The sequence below is a fragment of the Hemicordylus capensis genome, chromosome 1, assembly GCF_027244095.1.
Source record: "Hemicordylus capensis ecotype Gifberg chromosome 1, rHemCap1.1.pri, whole genome shotgun sequence".
Taxonomy (NCBI): Eukaryota; Metazoa; Chordata; class Lepidosauria; order Squamata; family Cordylidae; genus Hemicordylus; species Hemicordylus capensis.
This window is the reverse complement of record NC_069657.1, coordinates 194,676,024-194,693,632: the sequence shown is the minus strand read 5'-3', so window position 1 is coordinate 194,693,632 and position 17,609 is coordinate 194,676,024. Positions and strand designations below refer to the sequence as shown.

The 17,609-nt window shown below is 41.5% G+C and overlaps 1 protein-coding gene across 1 annotated transcript in view; it reads left to right on the top strand.

Moving 5' to 3' along the window:
* LRP2 (LDL receptor related protein 2) overlaps positions 1 to 12,843 on the top strand; it is a 233,622-nt gene extending 220,779 nt beyond the window's left edge. Inside the window, exons 76-80 of the mRNA XM_053284455.1 lie at positions 825 to 954; positions 4,263 to 4,373; positions 4,722 to 4,829; positions 8,646 to 8,717; positions 9,512 to 12,843. Coding sequence (XP_053140430.1) covers positions 825 to 954; positions 4,263 to 4,373; positions 4,722 to 4,829; positions 8,646 to 8,717; positions 9,512 to 9,673 — 583 coding nt within the window. The 3' untranslated portion in view covers positions 9,674 to 12,843. The remainder of the gene's footprint in view (positions 1 to 824; positions 955 to 4,262; positions 4,374 to 4,721; positions 4,830 to 8,645; positions 8,718 to 9,511) is intronic.
* Positions 12,844 to 17,609: the final 4,766 nt, after the last annotated feature.

Here is a 17,609-nt window from a genome sequence, read left to right as displayed (position 1 = left end):
TGTGCCTCCACACTGTTGATATCAGTCAATGAGGTTTCCTCTTGATTTCATTGGGAATCAAATTGCACTTGTGTCACTGATCCTTTGTGAATGCAGAAGTGCCAGTACATTTGTTGCTTTCTTTTGTCTCTTTAAACTCTTAATTCGTAGCGCATGAAACAGTGTTTAGAGAAATCTTATTGGGAAACTGGCAGTGATAATCAATTATGTCACTCAGCTGTTCAAGTGATGCTGGTTATCTGCTTAGTCTTTGGAGACACACATCACAGTCTAGAGCCCTGTTTACTCTCTAGTGCTTTCTAAGAATCCCTGTGTAAATGTCTTTATAGAAGGGGAAGCACAAGGAATGTATGTGGAGAGCTTCACTGTATTTATGTAGCGTACACAATTTATCTGTACTGCTCTTTAAAGAAGTCTGTATGTACATGTGGCACATACCATTATATTTGAAGCTGCCTATATCTGTGTAACAGTGCCTGTCATAGCTGCCTGCCATTGGACGTACAACATAATAAGCATGTATTTAAGCATAACAGTAGAAACATTTAGGGGTGTTTTAAATGCTTTTCTAAAGGAAAAGTTAAAAATGTTATGTTTGTATATTAAGGAATCATGACATATTAGTCCCAAAGAATGAAAACTAAAAAATTGATTTTCTGAAGAAATAGTTGAAAAATCTAAGTGTGTGACCCTTAAAAAGTTGTGACCCTAAAAGAACTGTGACCCCATTAGTCCTAAAGAATAAAAAGTAAAAAAACTGGTGCCTTATATTGAGCCATCTTCTCCTGGTGGGGGAAAAAACCAACACCATTCTTTTTTCAAAGTTTAAGCAGTCTTGTAAAATCTACTGAAAATGGCAATGGGGTAACATTCCGATCTGGAGCTGATATGACCATGGACATTAGCGTGTCTGGCTTTGGAGCTGAATCTGCTATTGACAGAGCAATGCAAATGGCAAGTATTTTTTTTTCTCAAATGAAGTGTCTCTCCTTTGTTGTTATATTACAGATATATGTGTGGGGAAATGTTATTATTTAGAAGCACCTCACCCTGCAAAGCTTTTATTATTATGATCACAATCCACTAGGAACTTCTGTGCATGCCCAGTCAAAATAAATGTGAATGTGTAAGATACTATTGTGGATTGAGTTCTCGGTGAATAAAAGGAGATGTGCATAACTATGTTAAAATTTGCACTAACAGTTTCTCTAAACATGTAGTACTGAGGAAGCACACAGGAAAACTAATTGGACTGGAATCTATTGAAAGGGAATCATTTCAAAGGGAAATATATCTTTGAGGGGGGAAATCTCTCATATTCGGGCCAACTTAGACTCAGTCTCCACAGTTACTGCTGTGTCTAATGCAGAAGTGTCCAGCAACTCCTCTTGTGTGGTTAGGTTGGATCCATTCCAGTTTGTGACTCTTGAGGATGTGGATAGGCTGCTTGGAACAGTGCGGTCTATCACCTGTTCTATTGACCCTTGCCCAACTTAGCAGGGAAGTCGTTGTCGAAGGCCTGGTAAATGCTTCTCTGAGGGAGGGCAGGATGCCTCCTTGCCTTAAGGAGGCAATTATTAGACAATTTCTGAAGAAGCCTGCATGGATCCCTCAGGGTTGAGCAACTGCAGCCCTGTTTCTAACCTTTCTTGGCTGGGCAAGGCAATTGAGAGGGTGGTGGTCTCCCAGTTCCAGACAGTCTTGGAGGAAACTGATTATCTAGACCCATTTCAGACTGGCCTTTGGGCAGGGTATGGAGTGGAAACTGCCTTGGTCGACCTGATGGATGATCTCCAATTAGGAATTGACAGAGGGAGTGCGAGTCTGTTGGTCCTTTTGGACCTCTCGTCGGCTTTTGATACTATCGACCATAGTATCCTTCTATCGACCATAGTATTCATCTAAGGGGTTGGGAGTGGGAGGCACTGTTTTGCGGTGGTTCCACTCCTATCTCTCAGGAAGGCTCCAGATGGCATCACTTGGAGACTATTGTTCTTCAAAATCTGAACTTTTGCATGGTGTCCCTCAGGGCTCCATATTGTCTCCAGTGTTGTTTAACATCTACATGAAACCGCTGGAAGATATCATCAGGAAATTTGGTGCAGGGTGTTATCAGTATGCTGATGACACCCAAATCTATTTCTCCATGTCAACATCATCAGGAGAAGGCATAACCTCCCTCAATGCCTGTTTTGAGGCGGTGATGGGCTGGATGAGGGATAACAAATTGAGACTGAATTCAGATAAGATGGAGGTACTTATTGTGCGGGGTCGGAACTCAGGAGACAATTTTGATCTGCCGGTTCTGGATGGGGTCACACTTCCCCAGAAGGAACAGGTAGGCAGTCTGGGGGTGCTTCTGAATCTGATCCTCTCCCTGGTGTCCCAGGTAGAGGCGGTGGCCGGAGGTGCTTTTTATCAGCTCTGGCTGATACGCCAGCTGCATCCGTTCTTGAGATAAGTGACCTCATATGCTGGTAACCTCCAGACTAGAGTACTGCAATGTGCTCTATGTGGGGCTGCCTTTGTATGTAGTCTGGAAACTACAGTTGGTCCAGAATGTGGTGGCCAGGTTGGTTTCCAGGTCATCTCAGAGAGACCATATTACTCCCATATTGAAAGAGCTACACTGGCTGCCGATAAGTTTCTGGGCAAAATACACGATGCTAGTTATAACCTATAAAGCCCTAAACGGCTTAGACCTTTTGTATTTAAGAGGTCTTCTTCTCCATGAACCCCACCACCCATTGAGATAATCAGAAGAGGTCCATCTGCAGTTGCCACCAGTTCGTCTGGTAGCTACTCGGGGACGGGCCTTCTCTGCTGCTTCCCCGAAGCTTTGGAATGTGCTCCCTGCAGAAATAAGAGCCTCCCCATCTTTGACAACTTCTAAAAAGTCCTTAAAGACACATCTGTTCACCCGTTTTTAATTAAATACTGTTTGAATAATTTTAACATTGTTTTAAAGATTTTAAATTGTTGTAATGTTTTAACATTTTCTGTTATCTGTATTGTTTTATTGTAAACCACCCAGAGACACAAGTTTTGGGCAATATAAAAATATGTTAAATAAAATAAATAAATAAATCCCTCCCACCACACCCATGGAGTCAGGAAAATCAGAATCAGTATGATGCACATATCAGACATGTGTACGCTCTGTTTTCATGATACTGTCTTCCCAATGCAAAGTGCCTAGACTGAAGCAAAATTCACATCGGTGTCTTGGCACTGTTTAGCTTGTACACCCTAAAATGTGCTGCTTTTCAGCAACCCAATGCCTCTTTCAGAAGCTCTTCTGCTTTTGAGCGTAAAAATACGTTCTGGTCTTTCTCTGTCAATTTCTGTTCTCCTTCAAAACAGGAAGGCAGCTAGGCTTGCCCCTGGCACGGACTTTATCCATTCCCTGACTTCTTGTCCTTATGTATCCTGAGGACAAAGATTTCAATTCAGCATGTCATCACATTCAGAGGAAGCTTGTTTTTTCTTTCCTTGTGTTTTTATTGCCCACACTAGGACAGCACATTCACCCATTTCATCCTTTCAGATTTGGTTCAGGTTAGTTTCCTGAAATGGCATTCTCTTAGAGTTTATCCAAGAGACGCAGTCCTTCCTCCATCAAAACGTGTTTTGGAGCATCTGTGTACTTTGCCTTATGCTGGCTATTCTCTTGTCCTTGAAGAGGATAGAAATTTTCAGTATAAAATAAGGATTCAATCCCACCCCCAAAAAATATATATATAGCCAACTTTCCACCGTGAAAAAATAAACAGATCAATTGTTTTCAGTAAATTATCAGAAAATTCTCAGTATGAGATTATGTTTCTTTGGATATTTTCTTGCATTGGATTTGTCTGATTTATAGGAACTTTCCTTCTCTTATACTGTATTTCTGAGTGACTGATGTATTTCTGAGTGACTGATGGAGACATGTGTTTATTTTTCCCAACTCTGAAATTATTTAAGGAATGTTCTTATGCAAGTGTACTAGGGATCACTGGCTTGGCTTCACAATCTCTATTCCCTGTATATGATGTTGGGCACAGAAATGAATGGCCAAGTTAAATGCTGACTTGAATATGTGCTGGGAGAGTATATCGCTGTTAAAAAGAGGAAACATTTGTTCCCTTTGCTTAATGGATGAGGCTTGCATGCACTTCTTATGTTAACAGTAACATTTGTTATATCATGTTGTACTTGCTTTAAGAAGTTATAAAAGTTTTGTTGGTTTGAAGTTAACTTACATACACTATGGTTCTCAGAATGAAAACTTTGCTGTGGAAACTGGGAAGCAGCCAATCACATTTGAAAACCCCATGTATACCACAAAAGACAGTGGAGCTGTGAGCGTGAACATAGCTCCTCCCACACAAGTAAGGGAGAAGTTATTGTGGTTTTCTTCTCTTGTTAGATCCTTCTTAGCCTACTGTATTTACCTGAATCCAAGACTAGGTTTTTTCCAAGTTCTTTGATGTTAGAAATGTGGGGGAAGGGTGTCATCTTAAATTTACAGTCCTTTTCCTTTTGGGTAAATAATATAACATATTTAACCTATTTTTAAAAGGGGGTTATCTTATATTCAGGGTTGTCTTCTATTCTGATAAATGCAGTATTAGTTTGATTTTGCTTTCACCAATTTCTCTACCATGGTACATTTTCTTTCAAGTATTCATTTGCATCCTCCCCCCACCCACATCCCCTCAAACTGTCTGTTTTAACAGGTAACTGCTTCCAGCAGTGGAGAAAATGACAATTTTGAGAATCCTGTCTATGCTGCTTCCATATCTGCCAGTGCTCCCCAGCCTCCTACAAGCACAGAAACTACTCAGGTAAAATAATGCTGTTCTACAAAAGATACCAGAATCAAATGATGGGGGCAGTGAGATATCGCGCTTTTTAGAATTCTCAGATATAAAGCTTCACATTGTATAGGGCTCTGCTTCAGGAATGTGGTCATCTCTGTTCAAGTGTTATGAACTGGATCATGATCTGTTGAATCCATTAGAATGAGTTCTGTGCCTGTGCAGAAAGCTTTTGGTGTGGAGTACCACAGCTTGTTTTCAGCACTTGCACTCCACCCCATGTGACCATGTGGCTGTTTAAGGTGGGAGGAAGCGCCCACACTTCAGTTCCTTTAGGACAGGCTTCCCCAAACTGCGGCCCTCCAGATGTTGCTGAACTACAACTTCCAGCATACCCAGCCACATAAAATTGTGTCTAGGGATGCTGGGAGTTGTAGTTCAGCAACATCTGGAGGGCCGCAGTTTGGGGAAGCCTGCTTTAGGACAACCATAGTGATCAGTTCCTCCATCACTACGGCTCCTTTGTACTGGTTCCTTACTTCATCGTTTATTTGGACTTTGGACTGTTTTTCAACGACGTTGTGGGTAATCCCTACTGCTAAGACGAAAGATTGGACAGATATTAAGGCTTGATTTGGAAATGGAACGCAAACAGCAATGGACCATCCCAAATGCTCAGATAAGAGCGTTGAAAAAAGCACTGTTCTAGTTGTAAGTGCAAGGTACCCTCACAAGACGGGCATGATTTGTTTTTGCTGTGCCTGCGGGAGGCACATGTTACCTCCACTTGTAAAGTCTGCCAGTAGTTCTTGAAGCAGACCCGACGTAACAGGGAACTTTGTCTGCAGGCAGCGCTATACGATGACGTGTTAAGTCCCACCCACCCCCCGGGCCCATCTAGGGAGAGGGCACAGTCACAGAAGGAAGTTGGCTCGAGACTTGAGGGTATATCCCAGTCTAAACCCATGGCATCAGTATTTAAGTCTCCCAAGATGCTGAAGCGGCATGGAGACAAAATGGCGGACACATCAGAGCCCACCAAAAGGAAGGGCTCTTCTGTTCTAGCTGTCTAGCATGAAGTCTATTAGAAAAACAAAGTTGTTTATTTCCTATAAAGGCAGTACTCAAGGCCAAGCACTGTCTAGACAGAGATTGTCCCACTGGCTAGTGGAACTCATGATGATCTGGTAGTGATCTGTTGATATCCATTAGACCCTCCTGAACCTCCCCCTGCAGTAGTGTGCAAGTATTCGACTGGAACTCACCTGCTCGTACAGCATTGATCGCCTGTTCCAGAGGTCTTCAAGGAACTGAAGTGCTGGCACTTCCTCCTGCCTTAAATAGCCATATGGTCACGTGGGGCAGGGCACAAGCACTGAAAAGGAGCTGTGGTACTCCACATCAAGAGGCTTCTGTGCAGAAACAGAACCCATTCTAATGGATATCAATGGATCACTACCAGATCATCAGTTACAGGCTTCTGTGCAGAAACAGAACCCATTCTAATGGATATCAATGGATCACTACCAGATCATCAGTTACAGGTGAACAACCTGTTTTTAGTGTGTATACTGTACATGATTACAATGCCAACAGAAGTGTGCTGATATCTAATGGATATCAATGGATCACTACCAGATCATCAGTTACAGGTGAACAACCTGTTTTTAGTGTGTATGCTGTACATGATTACAATGCCAACAGAAGTGTGCTGGGCAGTCCTGCCCCCTGTGCTAACACGCTCCTTAACCACACACATACACATCCCACTCTCCACATAAAGCATTTGTCTGGAGCGACAAATACCATACCTGGGGAGAGACCCTCTCCCTGATCTGGAGTGCTGGGCATTCAGTTTTGTCCCTGCAGAAAAAACACTGTATCCACAAAGAGTGAGGAGTGGGGCAATAGAGCACATCTGTGCAGAGGGTGGACTTGCTGGCATGCTACTTTGGGTGTTACATAACTATGCAAAGTGTACATGATTATATAATGCCTGAAAAAGGCTTACGTCTTCCATAGTGCTGGAAATAATTTAGATGTGGTACAAACATTTTGTTTAACACATGCATCTTGTTGGACTGTAATCATCTGCAGACTTGATGGGAGTTAAAGTCCAACAGCATCATGAATTTTAATTTCAGGGGGACTGCTTGAGTAATTTTCCTCATCATGGCAGCCCCCAATATTAACAATAATGTAATCCATTCCTTCTTTAAACCTTAAGCTTTAATTATTCTTAAGTCATTAACTAAATATATCTGTGCTTTCAGCAGCACAACATTTTCAGTTTTGTCTATGTATTGCAAAACCCTTTGCCAAAATGGGCATATCTCAGGACAAGACTGCCACATATGATAATATCTACCTGTCTCACCACAATTTCTCCAGCACAACACCTTCAAAGGCTCTAAGTAGGATAACCATAATGGTGTTCTATACCACTGCAATATTATCTTATAAGAAAATTCTCAAATAATCAATGAAGTTGATTTTAAGAGACCTCTGGACCATATCCATGACTAATACAATTCACCCAGAGAGTAAACCAATTTTCCCCCAAATACTCATACAACCTTTGTTTTTTCTGATCCCATTTCATAATCACCAAATATTTACATATATATTTTTGAAATAATACCTTTCATACAAGATATTCTACTTATTGTTAATTTTTCGAAGACTGTTTCCATCTAAAAGACTGATCACAAAGTGTCAGAGCTAGAGATATTAAAACCAGGGTAAACTATGATTACACATTTTATCTATTAAATTCTTTCTTGACCACATTTCTTTTCCTTGCACTAACTAATGAGTATGATGCAATTAACTTTTTCTTCACGATCTGGATGTCAGTTGGTCTTAACCTGTGGTCCACCCTTGAAGTAGCTCACTCCTTTGCAGATTATTTTAATTTAGAACATCTGCCTTTTAGCTTGCAATGTGTGTGTCCAGCTACGCGTCCTCCTACTCTCCTGTCTCCCAGCCTAGCAAGGCTAACCTGGTCTGGCTTCAGAGCAGGGATGGGGAGGGGGTTGAGCATCATCCTGTTCCTCCTCCATCCCAGGCTGCTTGGTCCCTGTGTCAGCCCCTCTCCGGAGGCTCCCGACACTCAACACTCACCAGCCTCTCATCAGCAGCTGGCCCCTTATATGCCTCCTAGCAGGCCCTACAGTGCCCACCCCCAATTAAAGGGCCAACACCCCTCTTTAATATCCCTTCATCCCCTGCAGCTGTTGCCCCTGTCTTTCCCTCTCTTCTCTCCTCCCATCCCGGGGCCACCTCCCTTCAGAAGGGAAGCTGATGATGTCATTCTCGTGTGTTTCCCCTTGGCCCTCTCAGGCCTCCGCCCGCTCTGCCTTGGCTCCATGGATGGAGCTTCGGTCTGCCGCGGGTCGCGGAGGTCTGCTGGGGCCATGCTCTCATCTGTTGGTGTGCCGTCCTCCTCCTCTTTCTGCCCGCTGCCCATCTCCACCTCCTCGGGACACTGCACCGCCTCATCTTCAGAGGTAAGGTCGGCCGTCCAGGCCAGACAGTGTGACTCTTCACTTTTGCTCCCCACGACAGTACCACAAAAGAGTTGTGCATGGACATGTAAAGCAAGCACACTCACAGAAGAAGTCACGAGCAACTGGCACTGATCAAGCAGTCATCTCTTACAGAGGAACTTGCCAGCACAGATGTCAATATTTCTAAAATGACTGTTCTTGACATTTGGTTAAATCAGCTGCTAAATTGTCAGGTTTTTTTATTTGCTAGCTGATTGCTTGTCACAGTGGCACCTTTGAACCATAAATACTTATTAGTAAAGATCTAACATATTTACTTTTTTTAAACTTTCAGGATTCAAAGTGGAGCTTCTTTAAAAGAAAACTGAAACAAAGTACTAATTTTGAAAATCCAATCTACGCAGAGGTAAAGTTGAATTCTGTCAAATGTATTATTGGTGTTATCTGACATCCAGACTAACACTATGCTAACATAGCAGCATTTTCTGTTACACAGTAGGGGAGAGGTGATTTTTAATTATCTTCACTTTCCTTTGCAGCCACCTGTCCCTCCTAAAATTATGTGCCTGAGGTACCCCCAGCCTTCACAATATTATAGTGTGGTGGTCATTACTACATCACCCAGATAGCCAGGCCTCAGTGGATTAGGGGTGAACTTAAGGCTTCCCAAACTGCAAGGTCCATTCAGTAAAGGGATACCACTCACTGCATTCAAAAGGACCGATATACATTTTTGTTTATTCTCCTCTGTTGATGCAAATGATATACTCCTTTCTGTTGATGCAAATGGGGAGTTCCATAGATGCACTGAATCCACAATAGCTTGCACAGGAGCTCCACTTATTATATTGAGCACACATGGAGATCTAGGTCATGGTGACTGGCTGCAGGATATGGCCCTTTGCACTTTGCTCATTCAATATATCAGGGGTTCTCAAACATGGGTCCCCATATGTTGTTGGACTGCAACTCCCATCATCCCCAGCCTTTGGCCATTGTGTTTGGGGCTGCTTGTAGTTCAACAACATCTGGGAAACCAAGTCTGAGAACCTTGCTGTTATTGATGTTAACACTTCTAAATTAAGATCTGTTTCTAAAGGGCTGAGGAGCACCATATACTATATCTCACTAAAATTGTGGATATTTAGTTCCTGCAAAATTGAATCAGAACCACCATATACAATATATTTGTTGTTTCAGATGGAAAAAGAACACCAAGGGGAAGCTGAGAATCCCCCTCCTCCATCTCCATCACTGCCTCAGAAGATCATCCTCAAAAGAGATCAACCATTAGCCTACACAGCAACTGAGGATTCATTCAAAGACACCGCCAATCTAGTCAAAGAGGACTCTGTTGTATAACTAGCTCATATAGGGAATAATGGGGATGTCTCCTAAAAAAAATTGTTGTTCAGTTCTTACCAAAAAGTAATTACAAGTCACCTGGTTTTTGTTATTTTGTTTGTTTTTTGTGCAAATCTGCTCATATGCAGCTGAAATCAAGGCTTGGAATTCCTATTTGGCCACACACTGCAAAAAACAGGCAGCAGCCAAGTTGTCTCTGCTGTGACATCATCGCTGCTGTCTTTCTTTTGAGAAAGAGTGAAGTTTCCTGTAATAATCTGGCCAAAAATAACCATGATTTTGAAAAGTCCAAAAGGTATAAGTGGTGTGTAGTACCACTGTTCAATCACACAACAAAAAGCACACGGGGGGCGGGAATTGTGCATGTACCTACAGAAAAGAAGCAATGGGAAAGGGTTCTGTGAAAAACCCATGTTGTTTGTCAGAACCACTTCAGTGTTAGTTCAAATACATTATAAAATGTTTATAATCCTCCAATACTGTATTTTTATTCATATTTGTATTTGATTTTTTTTCCTGCTCCTTATTTGGAAAAGGGAGCAACTGTGTGGAGAAGGGTGAGGGTGAACAATTTTGTAGGAGTGGAGATGTGGGGAGTGAAGACCACAAGGTTAATATTAGAGCTAGTTGTATAACACAAAAAATATCTCCCCCCCCCGCAATCACCCTCTTATATGGCATGCCAGTATAAGGGGAAATTAATTTCATTTGATTTAGCTCTGCCCTTAAAAAAAAGTGGGAGGGAAGCAACTGTGTAGAGAGGGGGCGGGGGTGTGAACAGTGTCTGTTTCCTGCTCTATTTGCTGCCTTTTGCCCTAGGAACAGCTGAGAAGAATTTATATCAGGGCTGGTGAAACCCACCGAAAGAGAAATCTTTTGAAAATAAAGGGCAACCATTATTATATCTGAATGATTTAACTCCCATCTCTGAGGTAGATTGGGCCTGTCCTATCACATAGGCCTCAAATGCTTAGCAGAGGTTAGTGTTGCTGCTTTGGTACAATACTGGCCTCTTCCTTCAATTTGTTTCATTTTACCATCTTCATATGGTAAGTAAAGTTGCACCAGTTGGATGTCTGCCTATCGTGCCTAAAAGTCCTGGGCCCTCTGGACCTTACAAGGAACTTAGCAGTCCCTTCGGCTTATGAGGTGCAATGTTGGCGGGTTGTAAAAGCCAAATAGGGCCACTGAGGCTTAGCAGTTCTGAAGTAAAGTGAAGGGAGAGGCCACGGCCAGACAGAAGGCATGGAGGGCCACTGTCACAGCTAGGGAGCCCTAAGGCCTCTGTGACCGAGCCTGTTTCCCTGTTTACCTCAGAGACACGAGTTAAATTCGTTCAAGTGTAATAATGGTTGCCCTGGGTGTTCAAGAGATTTCTCATTCTTTGGGGGCAGATTTCACCAGCCCTGACAGAAACAGAAAACCATTTGTAGTTTTCACTCCCCTTATCTCCACTCCAACGTAATTATCATTGCCTGCGAAGACGTTTGCGATCATGCAGGAATCTACAAATGGCAGATTTCCTGCATTTCCCATGACAAATCCTTTCCCAGCACATTTTCAGGAATCAGCACAAAACCAGTCCACACAACTCAGTCGCCCTCCCACACATCTCAGAAGGCTGCCGGGAGGTTGAGCTGCATCAATGTTATAATCACCTCATCCAACGGGAGAGTGTTTTTGCTGTGAATCTTTAAATGGTTTTTTAAACAAACTACTTCACGTAGGACCAAAAAATATCAAAGCGCTACCTAATGGTAAGCTGCTTAATGGATTAATACTACTAAAAATGCTAGATGAGATTTAGGAGACATCCTCATTAGGCACTACCATTTGCACATATATTTTTGTAAACAGAAGGAAAAAAACGGTTCACAACTCTTTATAAAGAAATATATTTAGTCTTTAGCTGGAAAGTCATCTGTTGAAACCATGCCTTGATTTTTGTTTTGTTTTTGTTTTTTTTACACATGCCAATGCCTATTTTTATGAACAATTATCACGGTGTACTATATGTATATCTTTGCACTGACACTCTCTGAAAGTAATGTTATAAATATACTGTACATTTGTAAATTTCTGAAAAATTATCTGGTCATTGATGTTTTAGTATGAATCTGTTCTGAAATTGCATCATTAGGGATACAGCCTCTATAGAAATGATTATACTAAATAAAATAAAGGAAAACATAGTGGCATCTATTGAGTTGCAAAGACCTTTGGAACATATATTTATAGGTAGCACCCTGCTAAGTTTGTATTGGTGCTTACTTACATCTCTGCTATCTATTTCATATACCAGAGTACGTGGGGGGAAAATAGGTGCCTCTTTTGTATGATACTAAACAGAACATGAACAATTTACAAATAACTGTCTTGGTTTGGGGCGGGAAACGTGGCACAAAATGTTTCTCTTGTACTAATATTTTTCCTCGTGGATAATTTCTTCCCCTCAAATACTATCTTTTTTCCTACGGTCCCTATTTCAAAATGTCATTACTGGTGTCTGTGGGAAGTTAGGATGTGTTTTACACATTACCACCTTCATATTTAATTTAGTGACACTTTCTTGATCATCAGTGGAATAATTCTATTCTCAGCTGAAGTCTCCACAAGTCATTTTTGCTGTTCAATTGATAGTAGCTAGCTATCCAAAATGCTTTATTTCTGTGCCATAGCATACAAACGATGCTGGTACGCTTTAAAATGAGCCATCTATCTCTATTTTGTATTTCATGTGAAAAAATTTAATATTTGTTGACTATTTATTTCCTGAAGTGGGCAATAATAGAAAGGGAAACCATTTTTACTGATACAGCCTTGTACTGTACATCTTGTTGTTTTTACAACTGATTAGCTGGTTTAGTAGGCATAACTTGAACCCTTTAAGGAAAGTCTGTCTGCCACTCCGGAATATATAGTCGAACCTGTTATTTTAGCATCCCTGGCCTAGCTACTCCTATAACTCCAGGCTTCTAAATTTATAATGAATGAGAATTCTGCTATTTTGTTTGGGGGTAGGAATTAATGCTTGAATTCTCAAAATAAGTGCTATCCCTCTTTTAATATGCTTGGTTTTATTACCTTGATATGTACTTTGATTAGAAAGGAAAACTGGAAAATGCTGCTGTTGAATAAATCTAATAAATGTGTGTTTTATGATTGTCTACGAAGTGATTGAATCCAGTGTACTGGACCTTAAGTTCACCTGGCCCACAAATTCTAAGACTATGTGGGGGAAATGGGAAATATCTAGCTTGCCAATAGTAGTAAACGATAAAATACATGTCATTTAAGCACATGAGTTTTCATAAATACAAAACTAGATGTAAACCTTTCGGATTTGAGCTTGCAGTTGATCCGTCTATTCTGAACTTATTTGCTCACTAAAAGAGAGTTTACCTGATCATTTTTACAGGGCAATCTCACTAAGAAGTGAGAAACCTCTAGTTTTTTCCATGGCAATTTATACTTATACACACAGCCATTTATTGGTTAAACAAACATACCAACACAGAAAAGGGGCTTAATTTTCACAACAAAATGTATATATCCATATATAGTGTTGGTTTGTTGTGCTAGCGCATGGTAGTGGTTGCACCACATCATGGAGCACTGCAGTTTCATGCAGCTCCTGAAACTCTTCAGTGCACACAATTTTGCATGTTACACTGTCTTGATGTCAGTCTCTATTTTAAAAACAACTGTGAAAACTCCTCCTGAACCATTGCTTGGAAGCATAGATCAGTGCAAGAATGACAAACAAGAGAGAAGTCTTCAACTACTGTGTCTGGATATATGGGACTGCCGACAGTCAGCTGAAGAAAAGGGTCAGGCTCAGAAGATGACTTTAGAGAGTGGTAGCAGTAGAGACACTTCATGGACAAATAGAATAAGAAGTTTTATACCTGAAGTACTGCTGCTTCCGGTGCAGTTCCTTTAGCCAAGCATGAAAGCCTCAGCAGCGGCCACCACTATCAAACAACAGGGATATGTATTACTGTTCACTCTGTGATTAAAACAGTAGGAGAAACATCCTATCCTAGTTTGGGAGCGGTATGCCATCTTGTCTTCTGCCATGTGTGAGTAAAAAACAAGGCCGGAGGCTCAGTCAGTGATAATCTGTTAAGTGCCAGCTCCATCCTACCCAGCAGCTGTATCCGGCTCCTGAATAGGGTTGCGCGTCTTGTATTTTTTCTGTTTTGATTTGTACCAAATCCGAATCAACCCCATTTTGTATTTTGTCTGAAATTAAGCCTTTCGAATCACTCCAGTTTTGTTTTGTATCCAAATTAATCTGAATCCGAATTAATTCAGATTTTAAAATGGGTCACATGGTGAAAAGAGTGGGTGGGGGTTATAGTGCCCGATGAGTGGAAGCTACCACAAATATTTCAAATGAATTGGGCAAACTGCTGATTTTTGGTGAATTTTTGAAATTTGTGCATCTTTCAGATTTTCCCCATAGGGTATGATGGAGGTTTCAGGAAAAATATAGCTTCACATGGTGTGTGTGGGGGGGGGAGGGGTGGCCCCGAGTGGAGTGTGGTTGGTGGTAGTGCCCAGTTGGTACAAGGAAGGTACAGCAATTTTTTCAGAGGAATTTGGCAAAGGGCTGGGTTAGCAATCCAAGGTCGTGGTTGGCACCCTCTGTGCACTGCACCACCACTCGCTTCGGGCCATCCCAGTACCCCCCAGGTGGAGTTATGGGGCTGCTGAAACCTCCATTATTACATATGGGGGAAACTCTTAAATACTCGTAAACCTCAAAAATTTCTAAGAAATCAGCCCTTTGCCCTATTTGTAATCTGGGTGCACCACCCTTGGGGAACCTAACGCACTGTTTTGCCCCTGAAGCCCCACATAAACAAGTTGAAAGAATGAAGAGAATGATGAACAACAACAACACTTAATTTTTTGGCACAGTTATTTGAGAATTTTGCAGTGGGTGTGAGCCTGTCCCTGTGGCACTAGCACAGCAGCACAACCCATTTGTGGATTCAAGCAATCTTTCAATAAAAACACTCCCTCCCCATGGAACAGTGACCACAGGTCATTTGAGATAGCAATATAGACCAATGAGCCAGAGTGGTGTAGTGGTTAGAGTGCTGGACTAGGACCGGGTGACGCGAGTTCAAATCCCCATTCAGCCATGATACTAGCCGGGTGACTCTGGGCCAGTAATTTCTCTCATCCTAACCTACTTCACAGGGTTGTTGTGAGGAGAAACCTAAGTATGTAGTACACTGCTCTGGGCTCCTTGGAGGAAGAGCGGGATATAAAATGTGAAAAAATAAAAATAAAATAATACTGCCTTGTACTATGGAACAGCTTCAAATGTTCATTTAACTGAAGTGGAGTGAGCCGTAGCCCAAACAAACCAGCTTACTGTTCAGAATTGTTGAGATTTATCATCACTGCATTTAAGAAAATGCAAAACCATGGATCATGGTTACAAGAAAGAGAGAAGCAACTAAGATTCCTGGGGATGTCAATAGATTGACAGGGGTATTCCCCACCCACCCCCTTCTTTTGTCTCCTGTAGTCCCGTGTGGATGACCTGTCCCTGCAATGGCAAAAGTTGTGAACCCCTGGCTTAGACATCATGTCCCACCAAATTACATTGTGTCCTAAATTACATTAGACTGCTCAACTTGGGCAACAAAACTTAGACACCACTATAACTCATAAAAATCAGAAGAAAAACCAAATAGCTCTTCAAAAGACCCTTGAACAAGTCAAGAGATTCTTTCTAAACCTTTGGAAAGAAAAACCTGTGTAACTTCAGAACTTTCCTAACCAGCTTCTCCACACAATTTATACCATGGCTTTTAGCAAGAGCTTTGGAATTGCATTGAGCACCAAAAGATATTTGGGTATTTCTGTCTCAAAATGCTGTCTTACAAATCCCTTTGCAAGGTCAGTTTGCATTTCAATCACACTGAATAGAACACATACTTAACTAAACCATTCTTGCTCAACAGCTTTTTGCATATCTTATCTTCTGCTAATCACTCAGTGCCTCAGCTGGAGTGGAGAGAGTCAGAGAAGTCAATTTGAATTGCAATGCTTCCCCCCACCCTGAAGAATTCTGTCTGAAACAGTCATTTTGATTTGGAAACAAAAATCTCTGTTTTTTAATTCTTGATTTTGTTTTGGTTACAAAACCTCCGAAATTGCCATTTTGGGGCACAAAATGTTTTGTACTTGAATCGAAATGCACAAGCCTACTACTGAATGAGGTACAAGGAAAAGCCCTCCTACCCAGATGACACGTCACTGCCTGAGCCTCCAAACTTGGTTTTTATTCACACACAAACAGAAAACAGGAGAGCACACAGCTCCTGAACTAGGATAGGGCACTTCTACCATTTTAATCATCATGGGGACTACCTTATACAGCTTTCCAGACCACCAGTCAGTTGCAGACAAGTGGCATATCACCTGAGAAGTAGAAATCTGCTGCCATTTCCCATCCCCTGGCTTTTCAAGGCTTCTTCTAACAGTAACCTCTGGGCCATATAAGAATATGTCATCCCTCTGAGGTCTCTTCATTTCCCATGCCATCAGCATCTTGGGATGGCTTTGAATGCAATAAGGCTTTTTAAGAGTGGGGAAGCGAAGTCATGTTGCCTCTTTTTTGCATTTTTTGTGTAATGTATAAAGGGGTTGATACATCAGCAGCAGCTGTGGGAACAGGTCCTGCATGTCACTATGGGGGTTTGTGAGTGTGTGTGTGTGTGCACACATACACAAATTCTCCTTTCACACATTAAACTGGAAGTAGAGAGAGAGAAGATATGACTCATGTACTCTTCCTTTCCCTCTTGTTCTCAAGTAATTATTTGTAAATTATAAGGAATTTGCTTACAAAAGGTGATTTGGGCACATTCCCTGAGATGTATAATTTCTCTTGCTCCTGTGCAACTGTCTGTGAGAACAAATGGATTCTTGGATGCATCTTAGAACATCTATTTGCCTGTAAGACCTCAAGAACATCCCCCGCCCATTTGGCTGATTAGTGGATCAATATGCCCTTTCTAGTTGGAGACAAAGGGAGAGAGTCCATCTCTCATGGCAACAATGCTCTTGCCCCACTTTTAAGATCATAGTTCAGTGATGATGAGCTGGCCCTAATGCAAGGACATCAACCTAGTCAGATTACAAACTATTTATTAATAGGAAGTTCAATACAGGTATCTTTACAAGCATGTAACTGATTTTCATATGCAGAATTCTGCTGGGTATTGCTTTGTGAGGGAAATCTTTTTGTCTTGGGCTGCTGTATTGATCAGTTCCTTTTGTGTGTGTGAACTTAACTGAGCAGTTATTAATGATTAAGCAGCAAACCCTAAGCAAACAAAACCTTTATTCTTTATGTTTTCAAGACCACTGTGCACTTGAGATCAGATACAGACCAAAAGTTATCCAGGCAGGAAAGAGTATGGAAAATTCAGCATTACAACCTCTTAGACAGGCTTCAGCTTGTGTTAGATCTTAGACCCAGTGCCTGTTTTCAGTGCCAGGGCTTAACTCTGGAGCATGAAGATGAAGGAAGAAGTGTCCTTGAGCAAGAGCAGAATGCATTTTTCTCAGCATTGAATAACTGCACTTTCATTTACTTATCTCTGCATCTGCTTTTTCACCTCAAAACAGCTTATAATAAAAGTGATAACTAAAGCATCATCACACAGAGTTCATAATATCACATCAAATTACATGTGTTACATATGATCCTCGTAAAAACAGCTTATGGCACCTTAAAGACTAACTGATTTACTGCAGCATAAGCTTCTGTGAACTAGAGCCTACTTCATCAGTTGCATGAAAAGTTATCCTCACTTGGTGCGTGTATATATGATTGAGAGTGGGGGCGGGGAGTAAAGAGTCAGGTCAAAAGGCCATGAAAGGCAAAAAATACAGTCTGTGACAC